The sequence below is a fragment of the Artemia sp. Qi Xiang Cuo genome, chromosome 15 (genome assembly GCF_049724085.1).
Source record: "Artemia sp. Qi Xiang Cuo chromosome 15, ASM4972408v1, whole genome shotgun sequence".
NCBI lineage: Eukaryota > Metazoa > Arthropoda > Branchiopoda > Anostraca > Artemiidae > Artemia > Artemia sp. Qi Xiang Cuo.
This window is the reverse complement of record NC_142808.1, coordinates 20,571,537-20,592,239: the sequence shown is the minus strand read 5'-3', so window position 1 is coordinate 20,592,239 and position 20,703 is coordinate 20,571,537. Positions and strand designations below refer to the sequence as shown.

At 36.7% G+C, this 20,703-nt stretch overlaps 1 protein-coding gene across 1 annotated transcript in view; it reads right to left on the bottom strand.

Annotated features, from left to right (window-relative positions):
- Positions 1-20,703, bottom strand: part of LOC148943435 (major facilitator superfamily domain-containing protein 12-like) — a 112,408-nt gene that overhangs the window by 36,080 nt on the left and 55,625 nt on the right. Inside the window, exons 4-6 of the mRNA XM_089101135.1 lie at positions 18,570-18,740; positions 16,301-16,486; positions 13,890-14,001 (exon numbers count right to left, since the gene is read on the bottom strand). Coding sequence (XP_088957261.1) covers positions 13,890-14,001; positions 16,301-16,486; positions 18,570-18,740 — 469 coding nt within the window. The remainder of the gene's footprint in view (positions 1-13,889; positions 14,002-16,300; positions 16,487-18,569; positions 18,741-20,703) is intronic.

The window sequence follows — 20,703 nt, the reverse complement described above, 5'->3', positions numbered from 1 at the left end:
TTGTAGTGTTGCGTCCTGATTTTTCTCGTCTTTTCTACCTCTGATGATGTTTCAAAGTGTATTCTGTAAGTTTTTTGTTTGAAAACTATGACTTAGGATATTTTTGTAGTGTTGTGTCGTTGTTTATCCTGTGTGTGCTACCTCTGTTGATGTTTCAAAGTGCATTCTGGAAGTTTTTTCATTCGAAATGTATAACTTTGGATATTTTTGTAGTGTTGTATCATAGTTTATCTTGTCTATGCTCTCTCTGTTGATGTTTCAAATGGTATTCTGGAAGTTTTTCGTTCGAAGCGTCTGACTTAGGATATTTTTGTAGTTATGTATACTGGTTTATCTTATCTGTGTTACCTCTGTTGATGTTTCAAAGTGCATTCTGGAAGATTTTTGTTTGTAATGTATGACTAAGGATATTTTTGTAGTTTTGCATCGGGGTTTATCATGGCTGTGCTACTTCAGTTGGTATTTTAAATAGCATTTTGGAAGTTTTCGTATGAAACGAATGACTTAGGATATTTTTTGTATGCTGTGTCATGGTTTATCTCGTCTGTACTATCTCTGTTGGTGTTTCAAAATTCATTCTTGAAATTCTTCGTTTGAAACGTATGACAGGATATTTTTTCTAGTCTTGTTTCATAGTTTATCTTGTCTGTGCAACCTCTTTTGATGTTACAAAGTGCTTTTTGGAAGTTCTTCGTTTGAAACGTATGACTTAGGATATTTTTTAGTGTTTTTTCGTGGTTTATCTTGACTGTGCTAGTTCAGTTGATGTTTCAAAGTGCATTTTGGAAGTTTTCCGTTTGAAAAGTATGATATGACATTTGTTTAGTGTTTTATTGTAGTTTTGTCTGTGCTATCTCAGTTGATGTTTCATAGTGCATTTTGGATGTTTTCGCTTGAAACGTCTTACTTGGGATAATTTTATAGTGTTGTGTCGTGGTTTTATCTTGTCTTTGCTACCTCAGTTGATGTCTCAAAGTGCATATTTGAATTTTTTCGTTTGAAACCTATTATTTTGGATATTTTTGTAGTGCTATGTTGGGGTTTATCATTTCTGTTCTGCCTGAGTTGATATTCCAAAGTGTATTTTGAATTTGTTCGTATGAAACGCATGACAGGATATATTTTGTAGTGTTGTCTCGTGGTTTATCTTGTCAGTTCTACCTCACTCGATGTTTCAAAGCGCATTTTGGAAGTTTTTCATTTGAAAAGTATGACTTAGAATATTTGTTGCAGTTTTGTTTCGTGGTTTATCTTGTCTTTGCTACATCGTTTCAAAGTGCATTTTGAAAGTTTTTCGTTTGAAACATATGACTTAGGATATTTTTTGTAGTGTAGTGTCGTGTTTTATATTGTCTGTCCTACCTCAGTTGATGTTTCAAAGTGTATTTTGGAACTTTTTTTGTTGAAATGTAAGGCTTGGGATATTTTTGTACTGTCGTGTCGTGAATTATCTTTTCTATGCTACTGTGGTTGATGTTTCAAAGTGCATTTTGGAATTTTTTCGTTTGAAACGTTTGACAGGATATTTTTGTAGTTTTGTGTCACGTTTTATTTTGTTTGTGCTACCTCAGTTGATGTTTCAAAGGGCATTTTAGAAGTTTTTGTTTGAAACGTATGATTTGGGATATTTTTTTGTAGTGTTGTGTCGTGGTTATTCTTTTTATTATAAAACTTAAAAAGAACTTCTGCGGACAAAATCCGAAACTGTCTTGATACTAGTACTTTCACATTAACCCACACAGTTTAGGTTAAGTTAAGTTAGATTAATTCTAACCTAGCCTAAATTAACCTAACCTGGTGTGTGTAGGTTAACGTGAAAGCACTAGTATCAAGACAGTTTCCAATTTTGTCTGCAAAAGTTTTTTTTAAGTTATATAATAATAAGATCAACCAAGACACACCACTACAAAACAAATATACTAATTCATACTTTTCAAACGAAAAACTTCCAAAATGCACTTTGAAACACCAACTGAGGTAGCAAAGACAAGATAAACCACAACACAAAACTACAAAAATATCCTAAGTCATAGGATTCAAAATAAAACTTCAAGAATGCACTTTGAAAAATCAACAGAGGTAGCAGAGACAAGATAAATCACGACACAATACTACAAAAAATCCCAAGTCATAGGTTTGAAACGCAAGCCTTCCAAATTGCATTTCAAAAATCAATAGAGGTAGTAGAGACGAGATATATCACGACGCAAGACTAATGAAACGCAAAACTTCAAAAATGCACTTTGGTAGCAAAGACAAGATAAACCATGACACAAAACTACAAAAATATCCTAAGTCATAGGATTCAAAATAAAACTTCAAGAATGCACTTTGAAAAATCAACAGAGGTAGCAGAGACAAGATAAATCACGACACAATACTACAAAAAATCCCAAGTCATAGGTTTGAAACGCAAGCCTTCCAAATTGCATTTCAAAAAATCAATAGAGGTAGCACAGACGAGATAAATCACGACGCAAGACTAATGAAACGCAAAACTTCAAAAATACACTTTGAAACATCAATTGAAGTATCAGAGACAAGATAAACCACGACACAACACTATAAAAATATCCTAATTCATACATGCCAAACGAAAATCTTCCAAAATGGACTTTGAAACCTCAACTGAGTTAGCACAGGCAAGATAAAACAAGAAAAAAGAACACTACAAAAATATCCTGTCATACATTTCAAACCAAAAATTTCCAAAATGCACCTTGAAACTCCAACTGAGGTTGCACATACAAGATTAACCATGACACAACACCACGAAAGCATCCTAACTCATACGTTTCAAAGAAAAACTTTCAAAATGCACTTTTAAACTTCAACTGAGGTAGCACAGACAAGATAAACCACTACACAACACTACAAAAATACCTTACGTCATACGTTTCAAAAGAAAAATTTCCAAGATAAACCCTGATAAAACACAACAAAAATATCCTAAGTTAAAGGTTTCAAACGAAAAAGTTTCACTATTCACTTTGAAACATCAACTGAGGTAGAAAAGACAAAATAAAACCGCGACACAACTTTACAAAAACATCTGAAGTCACACGTTTCAAACAAAAAACTTCCCGAATGCACTTTGAAAAATCCACAGAGGTAGCAGAGACAAGATAAATCACGACACAACACTACAAAAATATCCTAGGTCATACGTTTCAAAAGAAAAACTTCCAAAATACATTTTGAAACATCGACAGAGGTAGCACAGACGAATTAAAACATGACACAACATTACACAAAATACCCTAGGTCATACGTTTCAAACAAAAACTTCCAGAATGCTCTTTGAAACATCAACAGACGTAGTACAGACAAGATAAATCACGAAACAACACTACGAAATATCTTAAGTCATACGTTACAACACTACAAAACAACTATCCTATTTCACACTTCAAGTGGAAAAAACTTCCAAAATGCACTTTGAAACATCCACAGAGGTACCAAACAAAGGAAAAATCATATTTCGACACAACAAGAATGTCATAAGTCGTACGTTTCAAAAGAAAAACTTCCAGAATGCACTTTAAAACACCAACAGAGGTTAAACTGACAAGATAAACCAGGAAAAAGCACTACAAAAATTTCCTGAGTCATACTTTTCAAATGAAACTCTTCTTGAATGCACTTTGAAACATCAACAGAGGTAGCACAGACAAGATAAACCATGACATAACATTGCCAAAATATCCTGTCATATCAACTGATAAAACTTTCAAAAGCACTTTGAAACATCATCATATATATCCCAGACAAGACAAACCATGACGCAACACTACAAAAATATCCTAAGTCTTACGTTTTGAAAAATTTCCAAAATGTACTTTAAACATCAACAGAGGTAGTACAGACAAGATAAACCACGAAACAACACTAAAAAAATATCCTAAGGCATTCGTCTCAAACGATAAACTTCCAGAGTTTACTTTGAAACATCAAGAGAGGTAGCACAGAGAAGATAAACCATGATAGAACTACACAAATATCATAAGTCGTACGTTTCAAATGATAAAACTTCCAGAATGCACTTTTAAACATCGTCAGAGGTAGCACAGACAAGATAAACCACAAAACAACACTACAAGAAATATTCTAAGTCATACCTTTCAAACGAAAAACTTCCAGAATGTACTTTGAAACATCAACAAAGGTAGCACAGACATGATAAACCACGATACATCACTATAATAAATATCTCAGAAAAATGTCTTGGGAAAAAATTCTTTGAGAAAATGTCTTAGAAGACATCTTGGGATGTCTTGAAGCGTCTTGAAACATCATCAACAGAAATGTCTAAAGAAACGTCTTAAGAAACGTCTTGAAATGTCTTGGAATATTTCTTGAAGAAAATGTCTTAAGAAACGTCTTGAAACGTTTTGAACCGTCTTGAAATGTTTTGAAACATCTTGAAATGTCTTAGAAAATGTCTTGAAACGTCTTGAAGGAAAATGTCTTAAGAAATGTTTTGAAAAGTCTTGGAATGTCTTGGAATGTCATTGAAAACGTCTTGAAACATCTTGTAGAATTTGTCTTAAGAAACGTCTTTAAAGGTCTTGGAACGTCTTAGAAAATGTCTTGAAGAAAAATGTCTGGAGAAACGTCTTGAAATGTTTTGAAACGTCTTAGAAATCGTTTTGAAACTTCTTGAAGAAAAACGTTTTAAGAAACGTCTTGAAATTTCATGAAATGTCTTTGAAAACGTCTTGAAATGTCTTGAAGAAAAATGTCTCAAGAAACGTCTTGGAAAAATGTCTTGAGAAACGTATTGGGAAACAATGTCATAGAAAACGTCTTGAAGAAAAATGCCTTAAAAACGACTTGAAATGTCTTGAAACGTCTTGAAATTTCTTAGTAAATTCCTCTGCTTGACGTTGCCATTACGTAACATCATCACGTGCGCTGTCATTGCGTAGCATCTACGTATCCGCTATCATTACGCAACACTCATGTTGCGCTGTCATTAAGTTATTCCCTATGATATAAAACCTGTAGATTCACGCACGATTGCGTCATCCTCTATTACAAAGCAACTCAGTGTAAACGTTGACTTAACCAGCATCTGCGTCTCTTAGTTTCTCCATATTACATTGACGTAACACCTGGTCATTTAAAAAAGGGCATGTTGTCGTATGGTAGGGGTGTGTAATGTGACGTAGCACCACTTAAAACAGGGTTGTCACGGGAATCCTGGGCGTTGTCGAAAGCCTTCCTATGGGCCTTACGGAAACCTACCTATAGGCCTTGTGGACAGCAGAGTGGCATTACTACTTATACCCTTTCTGTTAACTGTTTTCTTTTTTCTTTTCTTTTTTCAGATTTTTGACCTGGTGAAAGCTTTCTACCAAAAATTTCAGTACAGTTTTTGGATAAAAAGGGTATTTGAAATGATTTACAATTGTGGATTATAATGAAAGGGAATATATAACCTAATAATTAGAAACATGCTGCAATTATAAAGTAAGAATTTTTCCTTTTTTTGGCGTTTTCCTTTGGATTTTAATATCTCGGCTTGTATCTGGCGACACCTGGGGGAGGGGTGGTATTGTCAGAAAATTGACCATGGTATGTGGAAAGAGCCAAAAATGGTTCACCCATAGAATAAGGAGTCTCATGTTAATACTTTTATTTCATTAGCGCTCAAATTGAGAACCCAGAGAAACTAAACCTGGACATCCTCCGCAGGTCCAATGACTGGTTTTCAGATGAGACCTTATAGTTATCCCACAGCTGTTTTATTAACTCTACACCAGTCATTGCCCCTTCTCCCTAACAAATCCCGGGTCACATTTGGCCGTCTTTTAGAAGAAATTAATTAAAAAAAACTTTTTCCAAAAAATGAGTTTTTCAAAGAAAAGTAATGAACTCTATTAAACAAAAAATTAGCAAAAATAAAATCAAATAATCTACCAAGCGTGAAACTACCACAAATCAGCATCGATAAATAAATGAAACCAAAAACGAACATAAATTACAATAATTAACCGAGTCAAACTCAAAACGAGCAGAAATTAACATAAGTTGGGCGCAAAACCCCTACGCCTTCCCAAGGCCAGAACAAAATTTGCACTTTACTCAAAAAAATTTAAATTTTTTTACTTTTATAACTTTAATAAATCAAATAATATAAACATTTTGATTATAAAATATCAGTATATGTATATTAAACTGACAATGCACATTCATTTGTATTTTTTCAGTAAAGTGCAAACTTTGTTCTAGCTTTGGGAAGGCATAGGGGTTTTGCGCCCAACTTATGATAATTTCTGCCCGTTTAGAGTTTGACTTGGTTAATTATTGTAATTTCTGTTCGTTTTGGGTTTCATTTATTTATCGATGCTGATTTGTGGTAGTTTCACGCTTGGTAGATTATTTGATTTTATTTTGCTCATTTTTTGTTTAATGGAGTTCTTTACTTTTCTTTGAAAAACTTATTTGTGGGAAAAGGTTTTTAAATTAATTTCTGTTCGTTTTATATGGACATAGTCTTTTCAGGGAAAAAGAAAATAATACTTTAAATCTTTTCGTTTTTAAGACTTTATGGTTTGGCCCGCAAAATTTTGATTGGATGTGTTTTGGAAAATGGTGGGCGTGAGAGGGGCGTTAGTCGCTATCCAATCACTTTCAACTATTAAAAAAGGCACTAGCCCTTTCAATTTCCAATTGAATGAGCCCTTTTGAAGTGTCTACGACAACGCTTTCAATAAAAATTTTATATGACCCAGGGCATAACTTACAATCCTTGCCCTAAGGGCTATGGGGGACGGGTTGTCATCCTTAAAGACCTAATATCCAAAACTTTCAACTACGTTGAGTAAAATGGCTATCTCAGAATTTGGATTGGATGTGTTTGGCGAAAAGGTGGGCGTGAGCTGGGGTTAGTTGCCTTCAAATCACTTTTGACTATTAAGAAGGGTACTATCCCTTTTAATTTCAAATCGAATGAGCCCTTTAGTTTCTATGACAAAGATTTCAATAAAAACCTTATATGCCTCCAGGGCATAACTTATAATCATTGCCCTGAGGGTTGTAGGTGAGTGTCCTTCTAAAAAATATATTTTCTATCTGGAAATCAACTACGCTGAACAAAATGGCTATCTCAAATTTTTATTGGATTTGTTTGGGGAAAAGGTGGACGTGAGAGGGGGGTTAGTTGCCCTCAAATCAATTTCGAATAAAAAAAAGAGTAGTCTCCCGTTGATTTTCCAACCGTATGAGCCCTTTTTCAAGTTTCAACAACAACTAATCCAATCAGAACCTTATACGGCTCCATGGCATAACTTATAATTCTTGCTCTTAGGGTTTTGGGGGAGTGTCCTCCTATAAAATATATTTTCTATCTGGAAATCAACTACGCTGAACAAAATAGCTATCTCAAAATTTTGATTGGATGTGTTTGGGGAGTGTTGGGTGTGGGGGGGGGGGGCTAGTTGCCCTCCAATCAATTTCGACTATTAAAAAGGCAAGAGCCCTTTGAATTTCTAATTGAATGAGATTTTTTAGAAGTTTCTACGACAACGCCTTCTTTAAAAGCCCTGAGAGCTGTGGGGGAGTGTCCTCCTCAAAAACATGTTTTCTATCTGGAAATCAACTACGATGAACAAAATGGCTATGTCAAAATTTTGATTGGATGTGTTTGGGGAAATGATGGGCGTGGGGGGGGGGCTAGTTGCCCTCAAATTACTTTCGACTATTAAAAAGGGCAATAGCCCTTTGAATTTACGGTCGAATGAGCCTTTTTTGAAGTTTCTATGACGACCCCTTCCATATGAAGCTCCCTTCTCTAAAGGAAACAAAATAATACATAGTTCATTGTGCCAACATCATTCTTATATGCCCTCTGGGCATAACTTAAAACCCTACAACAAACTGCTACGCAACAAAATGGCTATCTCAAAATTTTTATTGGATGTGTTTGGGGAAATGATGGGCGTGGGGGGGGGGGTGGAGGGGGAGGGGGGCTAGTGGCCCTCTAATCACTTTCGACTATTGAAAAGGTAACTAGCCCTTCGAATTTCCAATCGAATGAACCTGTTTTGAAGTTTCTACGACAATGGCTTCTAAAAACCATATATGCCCCCAGGGCATAACTTAAAACCCTTGCCCTAAGGGTTGTGGGGGAGTGTTCTCCTCAAAAACATATTTTCTATCTGGAAAACAACTACGCTGAACAAAATGGCTATCTCGAAATTTTCATTGGATGTGTTTGGGGGAATGATGGGCGTTGGGGGGGGGGGGCTAGTTGCCCTCCAATCACTTTCGACCATTAAAAGGGCGCTAGAACTTTTAATTTCCAATCGAATGAGCCCCTTTTGAAGTTTCTACGACGAACCCTTCCATATGAAATGCCCTTCTCTAAAGGAAAAAAAAAATAATACATAGTAAATTGTGCCAATATCGTTCTTATATGCCCTCAGGGCATAACTTAAAACCCTTGCCCCGAGGCTTGTGGGGGAGTGTCCTCCTCAAAAACATATTTTCTATGTTGAAATCAACTACGCTGAACAGAATGGCTATCTCAAAATTTTGATTAGATGTGCTTGGGGGAATGATGGGCGTGGGGGGGGGGGGCTAGTTGCCTTCCACTCACTTTCGACTATTAAAAAGGGCACTAGCCCTTTCATTTTCCAATCAAATGAGCCTTTTTTGAAGTTTCTACGACAACGCCTTCTATAAAAACCTTATATGCCCCCAGGGCACAACTTAAAAACCTTGCCCTGAGGGTTGTGGGGGAGTGGCCTCCTCAAACAGATACTTTCTGTGTGGAAATCAACTACGCTGAATAGAATGGTTATCTCAAGATTTTGATTGGATGTGTTTGGGGATTGATGGGCGTGGGGGAGAGGGGCTAGTTGCCCTCCAATCACATTCGACTACTAAAAAGGGCACTAGACCTCTTAATTTCCAATTAAATGAGCCCCCTTTGAAGTTCCTGTGACAACCCCTTCCGTATGAAGTGCCCTTCTCTAAAGAAAAAAAATAATAAATAGTACATTGCGCAAACATCACTCTTATATGCCCTCAGTGCAAAGCTTAAAACCCATACCCCGAGGGGTGTTGAAGACGGTCCTCCCTGAAAACATATTTTATATTTGAGAATAAACTACGCTAAACCCAATGGCTATATCAAAATTTTGATTGGCTGTGCTTGGGGGACTGATGGGCGTGGGGGGAGGGCTAGTTGCCTTCCACTCACTTTCGACTATTAAAAAGGGCACTAGCCCTTTGAATTTCCAATCGAATAAGCCTTTTTTGAAGTTTCTACGACAACGCCTTCTATAAAAACCTTATATGCCCCCAGGTCATAACTTAAAACCCTTGCCCTGAGGGCTGTGGGGGAGTGTCCTTCTCAAAAACATATTTTCTATTTGAAAATCAACTACGCTGAACAAAATGGCTATCTAAAAATTTTGATTGGATGTGTTTGGGGGAATGATGGGCGTGGGGGGGGGGGAGCTAGTTACCCTCTAATCGCTTTCGACCATTAAAAAGGGCCCTAGAACTCTCGATTTCCAATCGAATGTGCCCCTTTTGAAGTCTCTACGACGACCCCTTCCATATGAAGTGTCCTGCTCCAAAGGAAAAAAATAATAAAGGGTACATTGTGCCAAAATTGTTCTTATATGCCATCAGGGCATAACTTAAAACCTTGTCCCGAGGGTTGTTGGGAGTATCCTCCTCAAAAAGATATTCTCTATCTGGATTTCAACTACGCTGAACAAAATGCCTACCTCAAAATTTTGATTGGATGTGTTTGGGGAATGATGGGCGTGGGGGGGGGGGCTAGTTGCCCTCCAATCACTTTTGACTGTTAAAAAGGGTACTAGCCCTTCGAATTTCCAAACGAATGAGCCTGTTTTGAAGTTTCTGCGACAACGCCTTCTAAAAACCTTAAATGCCCCTAGGCCATAACTTAAAACTTGCCCTGAGGGTTCTGGGGGAGTGTCAAAACCATATTTTCTATCTGGAAATCAACTAGGCTGGACAAAATGGCTATCTCGAAATTTTGATTGGATGTGTTTAGGGGAAGGATGGGTGTGGGGGGGGGCTAGTTGCCCTCCAATCACTTTCGACTATTAAAAAGGGCACTAGAACTCTCTATTTCCAATCGAATGAGCCCCTTTTGAAGTTTCTACGACGACCCCTTCCATATAAAGTGCCCTTCTCTAAAGGAAAAAAATAATCCATAGTACATTGTGCAAACATCGTTCTTATATGCCCTCAGGGCATAAATTAAAAGCCGTGCCCTGAGGCTAGTGGGGGAGTATCCTCCTCAAAACACACATTTTCTATCAGGAAGTTAACTACGCTGAAAAAAATGGCTATCTCAAAATTTTGATTGGATGTGTTTGGGGGACGGATTGGTGGGGGGGGGGGCTAGTTGTCCTCAACTCCCATTCGACTATTCAACAGGGCACTATCCCTTTGAATTTCCAATCGAATGAGCCTTTTTTGAAGTTCCCACGACAAAGCTTTCTATAAAAACCTTACATGCCCCTAGGGTATAACTTAAAACCCTTGCCTTGAGAGCAGTTGGGGAGTGTCCTCCTCAAAAATATATTTTCAGTGTGGAAATCAACTACGCTGAACAAAATGGCTATCTCAAAATTTTTATTGGATGTGCTTGGGGGAATGATGGGCGTAGGGTGTGGGCTGGTTGCCCTCCACTCATTTTCGACTATTAAAAAGGGCACTAGCCCTTTGAATTTCCAATCGAATGAGCCTGTTTTGAAGTTTCTACGACAAAGCCTTCTAAAAACCTTACAAACCTCCAGGTCATAACTTAAAACCCTTGCCCTGAGGGTTGTGGGGGAGTGTCCTTCTCAAAAACATATTTTCTATCTGGAAATCAACTACGCTGAACAAAATGGCTATCTTAAAATTTTGATTGGATGTGTTTGGGGGAATGATGGGCGTGGGATTGCCCTCCAATCACTTTCGACTATTTAAAAGGGCACTAGAACTCTCAATTTCCAATCGAATGAGTATCTTTTGAAGTTTCTAAGACGACCCCTTCCATATGAAGTGCCCTTCTCTAAAGGAAAAAAATAATGCATAGTACATTGTGCCAACATCGTTCTTATACGCCCTTAGGGCATAACTTAAAACCCTTGCCCTGAGGCTTGTGGGGGAGTATCCTTCTCAAAACATATTTTCTATCTGGAAATCAACTACGCTGAACAAAATGGTTATCTCAAATTTTGATTGGATGTGTTTGGGGGAATAATGGGCGTAGGGGGGCTAGTTGCCCTCCACTCACTTTCGACTATTAAAAAGGGCACTAGCCCTTTGAATTTCCAATTGAATGAGCCTTTTTTGAAGTTTCTACGACAACGCCTTCAATAAAATCCTTACATGCCCCCTGGACATAACTTCATACTCTTGCCCTGAGGCTTGTGGGGGAGTATCCTTCTCAAAACGTATTTTCTATCTGGAAATCAACTACACTGAACAAAATGGCTATCTCAAAATTTTGATTGGATGTGTTTGGGGGAATTATGGGCGTGGGGGGGCTAGTAGCCCCAAAATCACTTTCGACTATTAAAAAGGACACTAGCCATTCGAATTTCCCTTTGAATGAGCCTTTTTTGAAGTTTTTACGACAACGCCTTCTATAAAAATTTTATATGCCCCCAGGGCGTAACTTAAAACCCTTGCCCTGAGGGTTGTGGGGGAGTGTCCTCCTCAAAAACACATTTTCTATCTGAAAATCAACTACGCTGAACCAAATCGCTATCTGAAAATTTGGATTGGATGTGTTTGGAGGAATGATGGGCGTGGGGGGGGGGGGGCTAGTTGCCCTCCAATCACTGTCGACTGTTAAAATGGGCCCTAGAACTTTCGATTTCCAATCGAATGAGCCCCTTCTCAAGTATCTACGACAACCCCTTCCATATGAAGGAAAAAAAATAACAAAGGATACATTGGGCCAACATTGTTCTTATGTGCCCTCAGGGCATATCTTAAAACCTTGCCCCGAGGGTTGTGGGGAGTGTCCTCCTCAAAAAGATATTTTCTATCTGGATATCAACTACACTGAACAAAATGGCTATCTCAAAATTTTGATTGGATGTGTTTGGGGGAATCATGGGCGTGGGGGGGGGGCGAGTTGCCCACCAATCACTTTAGACTATTAAAAAGGGCACTAGCCACTCCAATTTCCCATCTAATGAGCCCTTTTCGAAGTTTATACGACACGAAGTGCGATACGATACGAAGTGCGCGGGTATGGAGATTAAAAGAAAAACAACACATTGTGCCCACGTCGTTCTTTACTTAGGCAGCGCTAGCGCGCTGCGAATGATCAAAGCCACGAGGTCCACCCTTCCCACATTGAATCATGGGCAGGGTTTCCACCCCTAGTGATTTATCACTATTTCTAGTGATTTTCTATATTGCCTAACAAAAAAAAACACCAAATCAGCACATAAATCACTAGATTATTGAAGAAAATCACTAAATCAACGCAAAAATCCCAAAAATCTTGTGATTTTTTCCACCTGGTGGCAACCCTGGTGATGGGAGATTCAAGGTGGGTCAGCTAACACCTTAAATGGGACGTTTCCTGTATCGAAGGTAAAAGTTTTTTTTTTCTACTGTCCTGTATCAAAGCGTATGTAGGAAAGTTCACGCGCTCGGGCACCATGAGCGGTACATAATGACTCAGTTTTTTTCTGCAGGTCTGGATGATACTAGCTCTAGCATTTCTTCCTATTGGTGATGTTAAGTATTGCCAATGCGGTAAAATTGCGCCGTTTTTTGGTACAATCTAAAGTTCCTGCTATAATACAGTAAATGTGAAGATTTTTCGGTACAATACAAATTATTTCGGTTTTGCTTGCTCCTTTCTAACTCGGATATAGGTTCAAATATTAATTTATTGAAATTTTTTTTCTTGCTACGGCTAACTTTTAATCTGCTGTTCAGATAGTACGAATTAATCTCGTGCGGTACAACTTAAGTCGGATAAGTCATAGAGTATAGCCTACATCAAAGCGTTGGCAACACCACTGATGTTTCGTCTTCTTTCGAAGGTCTCCAAGACGAACTTGGCAGTGATTTAGTGACTTCGGTTGTCTAATAAGAATCCAAGAGATGATTCCCATTTCCTCCTGACCTACAGAATACCTGCAACCATTGTGCCCGGAGGATCCAGTGCTTGTCTAGCTGTGTTAGGCTATTTTAGGCTATGGTCTAATTTTATGAAAATAAAAATTGCCAAAGGCCCTCCTTTTCCCCCAAGAAAGGTCAAATCGAAACAATGTAGAATTTAATATTTTGAACGAAATTTCTAACATTGACCAGACCAGCCTCAAAACCAGAAAAAAAATTGTAAGGTCGAGCTAAACGAAAATTGAATCGAAGCAAAATCAAATTATTCATTTTGACAAAAATTTACAACTTTGTTCACACCATTCGTTTCAAGAAAATCCAAACTTTCAGGACTACAAATTTAAACTGTATATTTAATTTTTCTTATAAGAACTGCATCTAAGGGTTGACTTTTTAAAGAAATAACCTCATAGAAATGAGCTAAAACGGATTGGGTAGTCTTATTTTATCTTTCGATAACTCCTCTAATGCCTTCATATACAGTATGTCAAATGATGTCAGAGTAATGGAGAATTAATGACCTTTGGTACTAGCAATACTAGCAATTCAATGCAGCATTAAGCTGCAGCTGATTCCAACATAGCTGCCCAACCTCCTCCAGAGCTAAGAAGAAGAAGAAATATTATTGAAAGTTTCTAAACATGATGTATTTAGCTTATCTGCCGCTTTCTACATATTTTAAAAAGAAAGGAAATCGTTATTAACAGAAGTTAAGGAAAAGTAAAAAGAAACAGAATAAAAACCGAGAGAAAAATAGGATTTACCGAACAAAACGGCTACAAAATAGATTAAGTAGGTGTCATATAAATATCCTTCTCCAAACCAGATTCCTCCAGAAGAAACAAAGCCAAGTGTTATAGCACTCCAAAGCAAAATCTGTAATATAAATAGCTTAATTATAACATTAACACTAATTTAAATATGTTAAGAAAAGCTTAGTGTTAATGGTGCTCAAAATTCAAAGATTACTTTTATTTCTATAGTCTGTCTACAAACTTTATTAAGCAAAAAGTATAAAAACTAAGCAAACTGTCTGTACCAGTTCCCCCTCAACAAGCAACAATATCAATAGAAACATTAGTTCAACATTAAAATTAAATGATGCGATAGAAGACAGTTCAAGTAAGTGTCATATTCTAAACCAAATTCTATTGCAAGAAACAAATCCTTGTAAATTTCATATTATTAAATTATGTGTTAATGTTATTAAAAATACTATTTTTTGTATCCTAGTCTATGTTTAATTATTTATATTTCACAGTGTGGGCCCCCCAAAAAAATACTGCAGGAAATTAAAACAAAAACTTGTTTGTCTTTTTGTCCATCTTAGGTCTATTCATGCTTGATTATTTTTATTTTCTAATATTTTTGTTAGTTTAAAAGTTAAGATGTTCTTAGGGCCGTGCCGTATTTTAGTTAGTGCTACCATGTCGGATTCTGAGAACACATAATTAAAATTTGTAACTTAGATTTCGAGAAATTTTTTCGTCCGTAAAAGTTTAAAAATTATCAACTTGCTGATTCCCAAAGACAACTACACATTCGAGTAAAAGCCTCTTAAGCACTTTGGTGCCATCTTTAGCTAGCTCATTTTTTACTATTTTTTTTTTTACCCAAGCTTCCTTTTTTAAATTTAGCATCCATTGCTGCCAAAATCTGCACAACTGCTTATAGAGACTTTTTTCGTTAAAAACTGAATTATTGAACTTTCATAGTTTTTAAGTTGAGTAAGATTCCACTTTCCCTATTCAAACACATCCTCGCATTTTCAAATAAACCTATACATTTTGTTGTACATATTTTTTGTTTCAGTACTGATTTCAGTTTTACTGTCCTTGGTCAATCAAGAATTAAGTTTTTTTTGTTTATCCTGTAACTATCAAAGAGCATTTTGATAGGGCTGTCTATCACTTTCACTTAAAAATGTTTTGCTAGCAATTTTAAATATTTTTTGTATTTGTAAAGTTGTCCGAGGCTATCTTAAGGCAATCTTTTAATGTTCTATTTTGTATCAACTATTTTTTAAATTAAATAATTTTCAAGCTTCTTTAAAGAAGAGTTTTTTTTTTACTTAACGAAGGTTCCCAACAACCTTCAAACGGTCAAAAACCGTCAAATGTAATTTTCAAACCAATCAGAAAAGAAGTCTTATTTTATAGCCTAATATTTTTGGGGTCTATGGACCAACTAAAAAACTTTTGACTCTTTTTTGCTTTCGTTTTTAGGGAAGACAAATTTTCATTTCAATTTCTTCTTGTGCATTAGGGTCTCCATGACCCAAGGACTTGAGGATATAAGTATCAATGGAATAAAAAAATAACCCATTTTTGGGAAGTAACATTTTGGGAAGTCCACGCCCCGAAACTAAACTTATTTTTATATAGTAGTTTTTAGTTTAAAGCCTTTACGAAATTTTGAGTCTCAACTCAAACTCATTCGATGGAACCAATATTGCTTTTTTTATTATATGTTTTTTTTATATATATTTCTTTTTGTGTTTGGATTCCCTTAGTATAAGAAATGCAGTGTATAATTTCCAAGACAATCGGATTAAAATGTTTTTCGTTCTTTTTACTGGACTCTATTTTAGGGTCCCGTCTCCCCTAGCATTTTTTGTGCTTTAGGCTCATCTTTGCGTAAGCACTCGTACCTTTAAGTTTTGATCGATTAGACACAAAACAATTTTGACCCATTTCGAAGTTTCCTAAGACCTTCCCCCTCTCAAAATAGTATGTATTTCTTTTGGCCGTGGAAATGAACCCGGAAGGTTATGAGCCAATTAAGCACCCAATATCAAACACGCCCTATTTTTCTATTGTAAAATCGATTTATAAGAATCAGTAGTTTGCCTAATTTCAAGGCCCTGCATCATGTGCTGGGGGGGGGGGTTCATGTCATCCGAATTTCTTGTTTTGTGAACTTTTTGACCAGTTTAAATGAAATCGCTATCCAATTTATTTTATCTAATATTATGAGAGCACGGGGGGGGGGGGGGTTAGCAGAAAAAGGTATGGAAAGGGAGCTGGTTTCCTGAATGATTCCCCATAGGAATTATTCAGAGGAAAAAAGTGAACAAAAGATCAGAAATGTTACATGAGAGATGCAAGACTGTTTATTATAGGTAAGGCTAGGGCATTGCCGGTGATAAGCAAAACAAAATGTAAAAAAAGCTTACCGCAGGGTCTAAGGTATTGCTTATCCACTTTACGAGCATCGATGTAAAAAACCCTGATATATACAACGTCATCGGAACCGTTGCTAAGGCCATAGGTGGAAGAGAGAGTGTAACTTGCAGGTACATAGGTAGATAGACCTGAGCCAGGTTACCAAAAAGTCGACCACATGTAAACACGATCAAATTCTGTAGGAAGAAAAATAAATTAACTAAGTCGTTGTGGTAACGAACTGTAAGAAAGCAGTGACTCGGCCCAATAATAATAGAGTCTCTAAAAACTGCATTTTTGATAACAAATGAACAAACAGTTCGTGGTAACCAACTGTAAGTAAGGAGCGACCCGGATCAATAGTAACTGAAATTCTAAAAAACGGAATTTCGATACCAATAGATACATCAAAACAATCATATTTTTATACTGATTTCAAATATATAAGTTTCATCAAGTTTAGTCTTACTGATCAAAAGTTACATGCCTTAGAAAATTTGGCTGATTTTCGAAAAAAGGGGGAAAGACCCCCTTAAAAAATATAGAATATAAAAATCACACCGTCATATTCAGCGTATTAGAGAACCCTACTGTAGAGGTTTCAAGACTGTAGAGAGGGGGGGGGGGTTCAGGTGTTACGTGGGAGGATCTCTCCATGGAAGAGTTTTCATGGGGAAATGGACATTGCTATTAAGGGGGTTCCGGATTTCCCACCATTTCCCTGCGGATTTACCAGCCCCCTCCTTAACCCCTCGCTCTTTACGCTAAAGTTTTGACTCTGTCTCATAACTTTGTTTTTTAAAACAATACGGAACTTTAGCGTAAAGAGCGAGGGGTTGATGAGTCGGCAGCCCCTTTCATATACGGAATAATTTCTCTTCGTTTTAAGTTTTAATGTCCGTCCTTACTTTCATTTAAAAAAAAACTTGTTTTTTTTTATTTAATGCATCAAAAGAGCCGCCTTTTTTGCTGATTCCAATTACAAAAAAAAATCAAGTTTAATGTTACCCATCTAAAGCTAGGAGCCTGAGAAAACGGGCCTGATTTTTGAAAAAGGAGAGACCCCCCCCCCCAAAAAAAAGAAGACTCGAACGATCTTACTGAAAGCTACACCTTCAGATTCAGAGAACCCTAATGTAGAGGTTTCAAGCTCCATTCTACAAAAACGTAGGCTTTTGTATTTTTTTGCTAGAAAAAAGATCACAGATATGTGTTTATTTGTTTTTTTTTGCCTTTCTTTCCCAGGGGTGACCTTGAATGGCAATCAAAAGTTCTAATGCACTTTTTAAGTGACAAAAAAAGGGGAGGCCAACTAGATTCCCTCTCACGCCCCTTTTTTCCAAAAGACATTTGATTAAAATTTTGAGATACCCATATTTGATTCAACATAGTTGAAAGATCTAATAACTCTACCTTTGAGGATACGTATAGTATTTGTTATTGGCAAACATACGGATATTTTTTTAGGGTGGGGATTTTCTGTGGTGCAGGACTTTCCACGGGGAGTATTTTTCGTGGGAAGGACAGATTCTGGTACGAATTTTCTAAGTGCAATTTCAGACGGGGGAAAGAAGATTTCCTGGCATATTTTGAAAAACCATAAGAAATTAAATTAAAAACAGAATTATTCAACTGAAGTTAATGTGCAACAATACAACTTTAAATGAAGAGAAATCATTTTATATACGGAGGGGGGCTACCCTTCCTCAACCCACGTTCTTTACGCCAAATTTTACTTTTTGTCACTATTCTCTATGACACACTACTCAAACACAAGGGCCGTTGAATTTGAATGAAAATCATTTTTGAAAAACTTTAAGACTTAAAGAGTGAGGGCGTAAAGAGTGAGGGTCAAGGACGGCTCAACCCCTCACACACGGAATAACTTCTATTTCTTTTAAGTTTTAATATTGGCCGTTATTTGTAGTGGAAAAGTTTGTTTATTTTTTTAATTGTCAAGTAAAACGTCCAAGCGACGTCACTGTTTCATTCAGGTAGGCAAGCCTGATTGAAAACAACATTCTTTGATCTTATTTGGAAATTTTTCTTCATAAATATGAAGTTTTGCTTATTTTAACACCTTTTTTTTGTTGGGGAATCAAATCCCTTTATTCTTTTTTGAAACAGAAGAGAGCCAACTCGCCAGCATAGAAATTGTTTCATCGCGCGGTGTCAAATTCGGGTATCGAAGCGAAATATACTACACTTTATTACTACCAGGTCAAAAATCTTAATTATAAAGGTTAAAAAGAATAAAAATTAGTCAAATCAAATTATTACCGTATAGAATGCCCTTTTTCGAAACCAGCTTACAAGTGGTTGATTTGCTTCTGCAGGCGAAGCGTCAAGCGAAGTTAAATTAACTTCATCCCTTTGCTTCTCTTCAGTGACACCAAACCAAAATATTATTGAACAAATTATTCCCAGTCCATGGCACAGAAAACTAATCAGCTAAAAAAAAATTGAAAATGAGCCTTTGGGGCTGAACAAAAAATTATAAAATAAAAAGATTCTTCTTAATTCAAGAATCTAAGTTCACCGAGTAAAGATAGCCACCACACGCTCATCGAACTAGAAAAAAAATATTTTTTATGGTACCAGTAATCTTATGAGTGTCGGATGTGCTGGTAGGCCATTGCTCAAATTAATTGCTGTTTTAAGATCTGTAGAGGAACTTTGCTTGAAGAACTCAACATCTTGTGTGATGTTTTTCAATTTAATTGTAATTTAAAGACATCTTAAAAGAACATAGCCTAAATAACAGAACATAAGTCTGAATCTCTGAACATAACCCTCTCAGTTACAGAATATATGCAACATTAACTCACTAGCCTATACTGAAGAAATTTCGTGAGTTTATCAGATATTATGATATTCTTTTCAACTCAGGTTGTTCTTTTCTTCTGAGCCAAAAGTATTCATGTGAAAACTATAATTTGTGTATAAAATAAAAACCAAGTAAAATTTTGAATCGGTTTGAGTTTAGAGTCGAAATTATTCTTGCTAAAACTATAACACTCCAATTATTTGTCGTTCTTAGTATTTGTCATCTAGATCGTCTTGGAACGTCATTTGGAGTTATAATTAACTATTGAGCCTGAAAATCTTGTGTGAACGCCATTCTATTGATATTTTATGCCTCTGAGCTTTAATCCAAATCACCTTCCTCTCCAGAGTAAAACACAAAAATTTCTGTTCAGAGCAACAAATAAAGTAAATGCTTCATATTTTGGGGAGTAACTTTATTATTCTTAGCAGCCAGGTCACCTGCAAAAAATTTACTTGGTAAAGGCGAATGATAGAGAAAAATTGTTGTTTTTTTGCTTTGACCCTGAAGTGATTATTTTGTAGTATAAATATATTTTGTTTTAATTTTGATACGTTAATAACTCTACTGATGATGATGACCGACCGCGTCATCGGAATATCTAGGGCCCTTGTATATATTTTTGTTTCACTGTCTAATAAAAAGACCTGTCACTATTTGAAACTCTTATTTATTCCGTGATAGAGAAAAATTTTCCTGGTGGCTGTTAGTCCCGAAGCCGCACTAAAAACCGGTGACGCACCGCCAAAAATATTTTGACACGCCACCACGACAAAGGCTTCAACCCACCGCCATTACTTTAGGGAATAATTGCGGCGGCTTAAAAAAAAAAAAAAAAAAAAAAAAAAAAAAAACACCACGAAGGCTTTGGCGCACCATTATATATATATATATTATTTATGCCCACTTACAATGGAGAAATGGAAAAAAAAGCGGAGTACAAAATGGAACAAAGAAAGAAGAAAAACAAGTTCAACACTAAAAATTAAATGCAGGTATTTCGTTCACAGAAACAGTTGAGTCATCGGTGAGTCGTAGAGTTTACTGAGGGATCGTCTTGAGGCTCTCCGTTCTAGATCAATCACCTTGGTTGATGGATCAAGGATTCCATATATGGATGAGATCTCCGTGTTAGAAAATCTCAGTGGAAGTCTCAGCAAAAATTTTGCAAATCTGTAGTACATGGTTCGTATTTTTCGACGCTCGGTGAGGTACAACATTTCCCACAAGGGTGATATATACCAGATGGAAGGAGAGACGACGGCGTTGAATAGTTTTGACTTAATAAAACGATTAAATGACCACTTGCATTTGACAGCTTTTCCATATGCTGAGCGGATAGATTTACAGACTGATTCAGCCAACAAGCCTCTAGTTGACCTAGGCGTCTGGCCATACGTGATACCAAGGTATTTTAGGGACTGGGACTGCTGGATTCTGATACCGTCAAGGACAAGATTGGAATTGTTCGAGTTGGTGCCGCTAAAAACGATAAAATCGGTTTTCTCTATGTTGACTCGTAGTCCTGTTCTTCTGTATAGGGTCACTAAGAGACGAAGATTCTCTTGTAGACCCCTCAGCGTGCTG